This window comes from Buteo buteo, chromosome 3 (genome assembly GCF_964188355.1).
Source record: "Buteo buteo chromosome 3, bButBut1.hap1.1, whole genome shotgun sequence".
NCBI classification, from domain to species: domain Eukaryota; kingdom Metazoa; phylum Chordata; class Aves; order Accipitriformes; family Accipitridae; genus Buteo; species Buteo buteo.
In genome coordinates, this window is record NC_134173.1 from 23,652,939 (window position 1) to 23,664,680 (window position 11,742).

At 42.3% G+C, this 11,742-nt stretch overlaps 1 protein-coding gene across 1 annotated transcript; it reads left to right on the top strand.

Annotated features, from left to right (window-relative positions):
- Positions 1–1,495: 1,495 nt before the first annotated feature.
- Positions 1,496–8,854, top strand: LOC142029397 (uncharacterized). Its single transcript, XM_075024260.1, has 5 exons — positions 1,496–1,945; positions 2,013–3,141; positions 3,390–3,902; positions 4,604–5,091; positions 8,690–8,854. Exons 1-5 carry the CDS (start codon positions 1,496–1,498, stop codon positions 8,852–8,854), a joined length of 2,745 nt encoding a protein of 914 aa, XP_074880361.1.
- Positions 8,855–11,742: the final 2,888 nt, after the last annotated feature.

An 11,742-nucleotide genomic window follows, 5' to 3' on the forward strand; every position in this document is an offset into this window, starting at 1 on the left:
TTTCTCTATTGCTTTCTCTTCCTCACATACATACGTGTGTTTGCAAATAAGACCATAAGAGGTGAGAAACTGTGTACAGGCACTTCCAGTAGTCATTGAGGGAGCTTACTCTTTCCAGTATGTATCACACAGCCTTATCATGGGTCATAAAAATATTACATTTATATTTCATACCTCTTCAAAAAATTTAGGCAGAGTCTGGCCCTGTTCCTCCAACAATAAAATATTAATTACATTAGATTTCGTACTAGAGGTGTGTAAGAGTCGGTCAGAAAATCAGCATTGTCTCAACATTGTCATCAGGAACATGAACAGTACGCTACCTGACAACGGCCTGTTTGGAGCGCAGCATCCGGTCCCAAGGATGGAATGTGCAGTACAAGGTTCCTGGAAGGTACCTGGCTGGAACCGTTAGAGATAACCACAACCGCATAGCTACTGTCAAAAAGGATGGATTGCAACTGTTGCCATAACATCGATGAAGAAATCATGAACTTTAGATGAACTTTGCTTCATTATAATACCAAAACACACCTCCTGTCAAAGGCTGCCTGCCTCCAAGGCTTACCACGCCTCGGACACTGACACCACACCTGCGTGATAACCTCACCTGAGAAGGGCGGAGATATGATAATTGTATTCTGAGAAGGGTGGAGACTCCTGAGGCAGAGGTGGAGCAAGGTGTGTTACTAAGCATAAAAGATGACTTCTTAACAACAGAAGTTTGAAACTTCCCCACCAAGGACCACGACAATTGACAACGCAGCACCAGCTGGACCCGGGACTGTTAGGACGTCTTGAGATCAGTGGTGGTAGCTATAACCTCTCTTTCTCCTCTCTCTAAACTTAACTTTACTTTTCCTCTTTCTTTCACCCATCTTTAACTATCGTGTGCCTCCTCACAGGCAATACAATAAAGTTTTACTGTGTGATTACTGCTATCCCCTTTGGTGTTGGTCACCTTAATTTTGCACTTTCAAGATCGTAGCAAATGAACCATCACAAGTCCACCGAGTGGACTGTGACATTAAACTGGTGTCACGGACAGGATCCTGAGAGACAGAGGGGTGCAGGTTTTGTGTGGTTTGTAACAGGGGAAGAACATTTCGTTCCAGCTGCACCTGGCCCTACATCTGAAAGGGTGAGAGGTGTTCAGAAAGCAAAGGGGGCGATTCGGGATTCCCGCACACCGCACACACCTCAGGGTATTTCACCCCAAACTCAAATGGAGGGCTCTGTCTATCAGTATCAAGTGCAAGGATCTCTTACTGCAAAAGCGGGAACTGTCCTCATTAGATGAGGTTGACTATCAGGGGAAGTTGAAGGGACAAGCAGAGAAAGTCTGCACTTGTGAGCAACTAAGTTTTGACTCCCTGAAGTGAGATTTTGGTCTCTTCAGCCACTCGGGGAAGAGGAGGGTGATGCAGCAGTTGTTGTGTGTGTGGTGTAACTAAGTTTGACCTCCCCGAAGTGAGTTTGGCCCTTCACAACAAAAATGACTGAAAAGAATAGTTATCAAAACTCTCCATCAGTAAAAAATCTTGACTCATTTTATGCACTCTTGGCAAAGTATGGAGCTCGACCCTCCCCACTTGGGGAAGAGTGGGCTCGAGACAATTGGGCAAATTTACAGAATATAACAGACCAAGTGATTTCTATACATAATGAGGCTAGATCACGGTCAGGCAAAGGCAAAGCGATAATCTGTGCAGTTCTTGGAGCCAGCCTGGTCGCAGCAATTGAAGACTGCTATAAGTGGCATAGCCAGGAAAAACAAGTCATAGAATCCCTTGAAAATTTGGTACAACTTTTGCAGAAAACAACCTCCAACCTGGAAGAGCAGTTAGCAGAGAAAGAGAGTAATTTGCTTGTACAAACAGCAAGCAGAGGAAAAGGAGGAAGAAAATCGCTGTCTAAAAGATGCCTTGAAAGAAGAACTTTCAAAGTCTGCTGAATCATTGAATGAGATAGAAATGAAGATGGAAAAGATAGGTATTTGGCAAATAAGTCAGGTATACCCCCAAAAGGAACTAGAGGAAGCAAGGAAACGCTTCAGGGAAAACCCCCAAGTGAGGCCCTTGATTAAAGCAGAATATACTTATATAAATGATGAAGATAATGACCCACATATTACAACTGAAGAGATACCATACACTCCCACTGAACTGGCCAAAATGAAAAGAGAATATGGGCGTCTTCCTAAAGAATCCGAAACAGAGTATGTGTGGCGTGTATCTTTAACTGGAGGGGACCAAATTCAGTTAAATGAAAGGGAAGCTAGTGATTACTGGGGCCACGGTGTCTTTTTAACAACAAGGGATAGACGTGCCCCATGGTCCCTAACCCAGCGGGCTGCCTATTGGGCCAGAGGGCTGAACCCCTTAGACAAGGGAGATCCCCTAGCAATCACAGGCACAGTTGATCAATTGCTAGAAAGTGTGCACAAAGCAGCCTGCCTGCAAATGATACATGAAAAGAAGTTAGTTCCCGGATGTGAATCCCCAATGATGTTGCTGGTGAATCCTGAAATCATGACTCCTTTAATAAGGGGACTCCCAGAATCACTCAAATCTACCGGGATTGTTCTCCAAAGGACCATAGCGTCCTTAGATCCTGTAGAAAAGTTGGAGAGCATTGTTAAAGGCAAAAGAGATGAAACTAATGTTGGCTCAGATTCACTTTTCAATCATAGCTCGACTCCTTCCCACTCAAAACATAAAAGGATGTGGACGTGGGGAGATGTAGCATGGGAATTGATAGATTATAGCAGAAAATACAGTCCTGTGAGAACTTTGGAAGAGAAACCTAAAGGAATCCGTCAAGTAGGAGCTAAAGATCTACCCCTATCTGTTAGTAAAAATTTAACCGCTCCCACTGACCCCACCGTTGTTGCTGACTACTCCTACTCTAAAACTGGGGGAAGAGGAAGACAGCCCCTGACTCAACAACAATGGTGGGCTTTGGGAATTAAAAAGGGAGTTCCCAGAGATGTGGTGGATGGTTTACCCCTTAATAAACTGAGTAAACTGATATCAAAGTGGTATGGTCCAAACCAACACCCACAGCACTTAGGATCAAATAGAGAAATCTCTCCTGTCATGCCCACAGCCCCCCCGGCAGAGAGCACCAGCGATGGGAAAAGTCAGCAGGGAAACTAGAACCTTCGTTCCTTAGCAGTGGGTGGGGGAACGGAGGATGGATTTACATCCGACAGCTCACTAAATCTAACAGAGGAGATTTATTGATTACAGCTATTGTAGGTCCTAAGCGTGCACCCATAACCTTTTTAATTGACACCGGTGCACAGACCTCTGCCTTGACTGAGGAAGATGCACAGAGGTGTGGGGTGATTCCCTCTAAGCGAAACATTTGTGTCTTGAATGCTTTAGGGTCAATAGAAGTTATGAATCTTGTTCCAGTAAAGCTGATGCTGCCGGGAGAGGAAGGCACAATCACTATTGACATGGTGGTTGGGAACATTCCGACTAACCTGTTAGGAATAGATGCCCTTAAAGGAAGGGGGTGGGAGGATTCAGAAGGATTGTTGTGGACTTTTGGGACACCACAGCTGAACATCAGGCTACTTCAAACTGCACCCCCTCTGCCATTTAGCAAAGTAACTAGTGTTAAACAATATCCCCTCCCCCTGGGAGCAAAGGAAGGTATCAAACCAGTCATGCAGGAGATGCAGGAACAAGGAGTGGTGATAAATACCCATTCTCCTTTTAACTCGCTGGTATGGCCAGTGAAAAAACCTAATGGGAAGTGGAGGCTCACAGTAGATTTTCAAAGGCTGAATGCTAACACAGGGCCTCTAACTGCCGCAGACCCTAATATGGCTGAACTGGTAATAACAATTCAGGAGAAAGCTCATCCGATCATGGCAACCATAGATGTTAAAGGTATGTTTTTCATGATACCTTTGCAACCAGAAGACCGAGATCGTTTTGCTTTTACTTGGGAGGGACAACAATTTACCTTTACCCGGCTGCCTCAGGGATACAAACACTCCCCTACACCAGCTCACCACGCTTTGGCGAAGAACTGGAGAAAATACCAAAAGCCGACGGCATAGCTGTCTGTCAGTATATTGATGATATTCTCGTGGGTGGAGATAAAGAAAAGGAGGTGGGGGCAACCCAACAGAACATAATCTTTCATTTGGAGAACTTGGGTTTTCAAATTCCTCCAGAAAAGATCCAAAAACCCTCACAAGAAGTAAAGTTTTGGGGAATTTGGTGGAAAGGGGGAATGACATGTATCCCAACAGACACCCTCATTTCTCTAGATCAGATTAAAATGCCTGAATCAAAAAAGGATTTGCAGCATGCTTTAGGGTTATTGGTATTTTGGAGAAAACATATCCCAGACTTTTCTATCATTGCCAGACCTCTTTACGATTTACTGAGACAAGGGGCCAAATGGGAATGGACTACTTCTCAGGAAGAAGCAATGCAATTGTTAATTTTTGAAGCAACAGCTCATCAGGCTTTTGGCCCTATCCACCCTACAGACCCTTTTCAAGTAGAATAGGGGTTTGCCACAACAGGATTGTCAGTACACATTTAGCAATGTGATCCTGAGGGTCCAACCTGCCCTATAGGATTTTACTCCCGCAGCTTTAAGGATGCTGAGAAGAGATATACTGCATGGGAGAAAGGTTTGTTTGTGGTTAGCATGGCTCTCATAGAAGTGGAGAAAATTACACGTCAGCAACCAATCATGCTAAGAGGCCCGTTCAAAGTTATAAAAGCAGTCACTAACGGGACCCCCCCTCCTGACGGGGTGGCCCAGAGAGCCTTGGTACGAAAGTGGTATGCCCAGATTGAACACTATTGTAACCTTTTCTCAGTGGCTGAAGGAGCTTTAAAAAACTTAGCTATCCAAGAAACAGAAAGCCTGGACGGCAGCCAAGACAAACCTATCTCAGTTATTTGGGTAGCCCCTCCTTTCTCCCATGATCAGTTAGTGAATGCTTGGTTTACCGATGCTTCTGCAAAGGGAGAAGGAAAAGTGTGGAAATACCGGGCAGTAGCCCTCCACACTACTACTAATGAACAGATAATAACAGAGGGAGAAGGGAGTGCCCAGGTAGGAGAATTAATTGCATTAAGGAGCGTTTTCAAGCATGAAGCACAAACCGCTGTCCACATATATACCGATTCCTATGCAGTGTTTAAAGGATGTACTGAATGGGTCCCTTTTGGGGAGCAAAATGGATGGGAGGTTAACAGAATTTCAGTGTTGCAAAAAGAAAAGTGACAAGAAATCCTGAGCATTGCTAGCCAAGGGAACTTTGCTGTGGGATGGGTAGCTTCTCATCAAGTAGATGGGGGCTCGGCAGGAGAATGGAACAATGAAGATGATGAATTAGCAAGACTAGCTCCTGTACAAAAGGACCAGATCATAGAAGATTGGGATTGTTTGCTAGAATGGTTGCATATAAAACGTAAACATACGAGAGCTAAAGATCTGTATCGTGAAGCCCTTGCCCGAGGTTGGCCTGTCACTAGGGAAATGTGTAAAACCTGCATATCAGCCTGTGAACAGTGCCGTACACGGCTCAAAAGACACCCCTTAGAAGATGACCCTCTGCATTTAAGAGAGGGTAAAGGCTGGTGGGATGCTTGGCAGGTAGATTATATAGGCCCCTTTAAGAAATCAGGAGGAAAACGCTTTGTGCTGGTAGGAGTGGAAATAACATCAGGGCTAGTGCAAGCCGAAGCTTTTAACAGAGCTATGGGAGAAAAAACTGTGAAAGCACTGCGTGAATGGTTTGGAATTTTTCCAAAACCACAAGAAATACAATCTGACAATGGCTCCTACTTCACAGCCAAAATCGTACAGGATTGGACACGAAGTGAAGGGATTAAATGGGTCTTCCACACTCTATACTATCCACAGGCCAATGGAATTGTAAAATGAACAAATGGTCTCTTAAAACGACTCTTGAAACCACAGGAGGGAAATTGGGGATGCCCACCTATGGGAAGCTGTCAAAGGTGTAAACGACAGATGTAGGGGTAAATGGATGCCCCAAAATTACTGTCTTTTGCCCAAAGGCTCCCTCTCTAGTTCCCTCATTAAAGGGACCAGATGATTTTAAGAATCCAACACATTTCCCTGGACAACCTGTCCTGGTAGAACTTCCCACCGAAGGAAGTGTGCCACTGGTACTAAAAACCCCACTGAATGTATAGTCATGGGTAGCATCCAATGCCCTAGGGAAGGAGCATCAGATAAATACTCACTGGATAATTCCATCATTTTAATTTTTCTGTAGAGTATTAATCTCTTTTGCCTCAGAGAGGCAAGTTTTGTTTCTTTTTGTTTTACAGAAGAACTCTGAGGGACGCCAAGAACAGCATGAATTATGAATCACTTAATTAGATTGGTAGTACTTTTTTGTATCTCACCACTAATCTGTAGACAAAAGAATACAGAAGGGGCATCATCCCAAGCTATTGTCCAGTATACTTGGAGTATGGGACAGTATCCCAAAGACCGTCTCCCAAACTTAGCCACTGTAGTAATGCATGATTCTGAAGTGTACCACCCACTTGAGTGGGGGTAATGGGACAAAAAAGACTGGGTCCGTGTCCTGACTGGAACGATTGGAGAAAAAATCCAAATGGGATGCAGAAAGGTGGAAGGATCTCTTCATGAGAAAGCCTCTTCAATTACCATCTCTGGAAATCTATTGGACCCTAGTTCCAACATCACTGTGAAACTCTGTCCTACTACAGAATGGGGATGTAACAAACAGGATTCTCTCATTATGTGTTGCCATCAAAAGAATGTCAGTAACTAACTCCTAGACCCAAGTACCACTAATGTTGAAATCACCAAATCCTGTATTAAGGAACAAGGAGATTGTTGGTATAATTTCACTTTGACCAAGTCAGTCTATGTGGTGTGCGAATGGCAATCTAATCCACTGACAGGAGGGCTATCAGGCCTAACATTTAAATTCAAAATTAATGCTGTAACTAGGCCTCTAGTGATGCTTGTTGCAGTAGTCACGCACAATGGCATAGATACCCTTTTCATGCTAACTGACAAAGATGAAGTTATACCCTCTTTTACAGTGATACAAGGAAATAACATTACAATAAGATGCAGACTGATCACTGAATCTCACATTGAATCTACAGACAGTTATGGAATTGGACCACATGGCCCTATTTTGTTGTGTAAAAATCAAAACCTAGACTGTTGGCTAAATTTGACTGCTGTACAATACTCTTATAAAGTTATGTGTGGTAAAAATAACACTAAATACTGGAGAGGATTTAAAATAAATGTTGTAATACCTACTACCCAACTAATTGTCATGCTTAGCCCAAAAACCTTTGAAATTGGACCATATGTTATCAGAAATATGAGCCTACAACAAATGTTGTTTAACCCAGCATGGTCTCTCAAGCAAGTTGAATTGTCGATGCAGAACAATGTTGCAAACATTCAGCCAGCTTGCTCACCTTTCCTAAAGACTTCTTAGGAGGGATGGACAACCTGGCTGCAAAAACAAACTCTTCCCATGAGAAGAACACGGAAAGACCTGTGTTTTGGGAACAGGATTGGGGTTTTAAATAGCATTGATTCGGAAGTAATAATGAACAAGTTGGCTACCTCAGTTAGTGATTTGGCTAAATTACAACAGCCTTTGCGATCTTCTTTATTGGCTTTAGGGACTAACCAGTGGCTGTTGTCAAATATATTACCAAAATGGGAAAAGGTAAATGTAAGGGACCACGAATTGATTACTGACACACTTGGGGTGATCCAAAATAACCTCTCTTTGGCTCTCAGTTGTATCCAGGCTCAAATATGGATGCAGTCGGTAGCCGCCTCAATTATAAGAGAAGGTAAAGAAGGTATTCTCCCCACTGAAATTCGGAAAATAATTTGGGACAGTGCCACTGATTTCGAGAAGGAACTCCAATCCTGGTGGAACCTGGTGAACTTTACTTATGATCCCGTTACAAACCTAGCTACAATTTTTGTGCTTACTATATATAATGCTACCATATACCCAATTTATCCCATTATTGCATTAGGGTTGAACCACAACAGAACTATACTCTATCCTTCTGAGCATAGAGTATGGGCCCGAAAGGTGGATGAAAAATGGCAAACTGTTAATTTGGAATCTTGCATTGTACGAGAACAACAAGGATTTGTTTGTGAAGGTAATGCAATTGAGGCACAAGATATTTGTTTAGATACTGAACAAAATATCTGCCATTTTGAGATTCATCCTAATGAAAACCCTGAAACAGTACTCATATATATCAGCAAAGGCTGTGTATGTTTGAGGACTATTTGTGAGTCTCTATCTGTAGATGAGGTAGTTGTAGAGACTAAAAATCATTCAAATTTCTGTGTTTGTAATTTTACTAAGATTTTCGGATGTGACTTTTCCTATTCGGCCCCTGTCCCATCTCACCAACTTTTGCAATCTAACTATATGTTGATTGATGAATTGTTGCCCTATACCCATTGGAATGAATCTCACTTTGGTAGAACAGTTATTACAACACAAGGATTTGGTTGAGATTTTGGAAAAAATTAGGGAAAACGGATGGAAAACCTTAATAACTGTTCATCATGATGTGAAAGAAATACACCGAGTTTTAGAAAGAGTGCAAAAGGATGCAGAACATAGATGGTGGGACACACTTTTCAGGTGGTCGCCTACGGCTACAGGCATCCTGAACACGTTGTGTCACCCCATCTTGGTTCTCTTGATATTGGTTTTGATCAGTTTGTCTTTGTCAGCAGTATTGTATGTCATAGCCTGGAGAATGTTGAATTGGTTAACACGTTTGATGTCTATATTGAACACATATAATATGCTTGATGTCCCATCCAATGTGGATATCCCCAAATCAATTGATAAACAGCTTTGATTGTAATTGATATCACTGTAATTGCCTTTCTATCTTCTCTCCTTATCTTTCTCTCTCTTTTCTTTTCCTTTTCTTCTTCCTCTTCTTTATCATGCTACCACCAAGCGGTCCTGATATCCTGACGACCATGTTGAGCCACAGGGTGGTGTAAGAGTCGGTCAGAAAATCAGCATTGTCTCAACATTGTCATCAGGAACATGAACAGTACGCTACCTGACAACAGCCTGTTTGGAGCGCAGCATCCGGTCCCAAGGATGGAATGTGCAGTACAAGGTTCCCGGAAGGTACCTGGCTGGAACCGTTAGAGATAACCACAACCGCATAGCTACTGTCAAAAAGGATGGATTGCAACTGTTGCCATAACATCGATGAAGAAATCATGAACTTTAGATGAACTTTGCTTCATTATAATACCAAAACACACCTCCTGTCAAAGGCTGCCTGCCTCCAAGACTTACCACGCCTCGGACACTAACCCAGCGCCTGCGTGATAACCTCGCTTGAGAAGGGCAGAGATATGATAATTGTATTCTGAGAAGGGCGGAGACTCCTGAGGCAGAGGTGGAGCAAGGTGTGTTACTAAGCATAAAGGATGACTTCTGAACAACAGAAGTTTGAAGCTTCCCCACCAAGGACCACGACAATCGACAACGCAGCATCAGCTGGACCCGGGACCGTTAGGACGTCTTGAGATCAACGGTGGTAGCTATAACCTCTCTTTCTCCCCTCTCTAAACTTAATTTTACTTTTCTCCTTTCTTTCACCCATCTTTAACTATCACGTGCCTCCTCACAGGCAATACAATAAAGTTTTACTGTGTGATTACTGCTATCCCCTTTGGTGTTGGTCACCTTAATTTTGCACTTTCGAGATCATAGCAAATGAACCATCACGAGTCCACAGAGTGGACCGTGACAAGGTGTCATCATTGCTGATCAGGAAAACTGAAAAATGCATATTTTTCATATTTCATATTTTAAAAGTGCATTTCAATGCTTAAATCTGTTACAAACATTTGAACCTATTGATATGTATTGGCATCTGACCACTTCACCCTTATTTCTGCGATAAATGATAAAAGGTATTTGAACTATAATTATATTTAAAGAGTTGGGGTTTTTTCAGATGCTCTAATTGGTAATCTATCTTAATTATATGGAGCAAATAGACACAATAAACTTTAAGGACAAAATCAAATTGGTGTTTTTGCTGGCAACATTACAGGAAGAAAGAAACTCCAACCTCTTTCACGTTTAGGTATAGGTTTTCATATTTACTATGCAAAAAGTGCAAGCATCTGGGCAGATAAAGAGGTTCTCAGAAAGGAAGTTTCATGTTAAAAAAAAAGGGAATGTATCGGCAATTGTAACAAAAAGCCATGCTTTGCTGACCTTTCCACTGTAACTGTGGTCCACGCTCTGACATTTTCTACCCATGCTATTCTCTTTGTTGTGCTAATTTGAGTGTCAAAGGGGAACTGGTATAGCTTTTGCAATATAAAAAGAAGGCACCAGAACTTACATAATGTTATTCTCTCTCCCCCACAGTGTATCATGAAGGATGTAAGATGTGTGAGAAGCAAAAAGCCTGAAGCATCCTTCATATAAAATTAATTGAAAAAGGGCCAGTAAAGAAAAACCCCTATTATTATCTCCTAGTAAAAAAAATGCAGATATTACCAATTTAGAGCAACTGATTACATCAAGAACTTCATAATTATCCTGTGCTTAATAAATCATCCTTTCATCTCCTTGTCCAATATGCCACCAGGACATATTGCAGCAAATTATAAGATGTATGAATACAGGTGGAAAACAGAATACAAGTGAAGGGTGAATTGCTTGAGGTTTCAACACGCTTGTGAATTACAGCACAGACAGACATTAGTATAAGGCCCACAGGTCCTCCTTCAGTGTTCATTCCTCATGTCTCACACCTTGCTTTTCTCCCTGCTGAGTTATTGCACATCCAGTCTGGGCAAGCCTCTGTTTTTGACCCAGTCACACACAAAGATGATGGGATTGCTGCCTGCTTTGGGTTAAAGAAGTCCATGCTGGACGCAGATATTTTGTAGTTGCAGTTCCCTGTTCCTATTCCTGCTATTAGCCCCACATCCTTGTTTTCCACCACAGACATGATTCTTACTCTGTGTGTTTCTTCCTGTGGTCATCTACACTGCTGAAAACTAGGATCAGAGGTGAATTGAGGAAACTGGGGCCTGACAGACTGCTGTCAATCATCTCAGTTGTACATGTCTGGTACAAATGGCACCATAGTGGACTGCCCTTTCTACAACTAGCATCCTTCCCAGATTCAAGTGACACCTCCTGAGTGAATCTCCTAATCACTCTTTCTGCTTCCTCCTTCCTTCATGATCTCGTACTACTTCAGCACTCACACAACTCAGGAGAGTTGTTTTGGTGAAAATTTAAAACTTGCTCTCCATGAATGCCTGGTAATGCTTCTTCCCCTTTCAGCCACCATTCCTGTGTTCATATATCAATTATACATACCGTCATGAAATTCACATATCCAGAGTAAACTCTGGTAGCTGTCCGGGTTTTGTCCTACTAGAGAAATTTATTTTTTTTAAATTTAAGTGAATATTCAGAGAGAAGCACTGCAGGAACCACTGAGAGCCAGCGATAACTTGGCATGTTTGGAGGAGTTTTGCTGCTTAGTGTTGGGATACTTTGGTTTTATGGATAGTAATTGCTAAAATTATAATGCTGGATAGCAGTGGTTGAGCTATGAATCTACAGCCATAGAAATATGTGATTTTAATTTGCAGCAGAATGATTTGCACGTTCTCATCTGTGTTATAAAATGT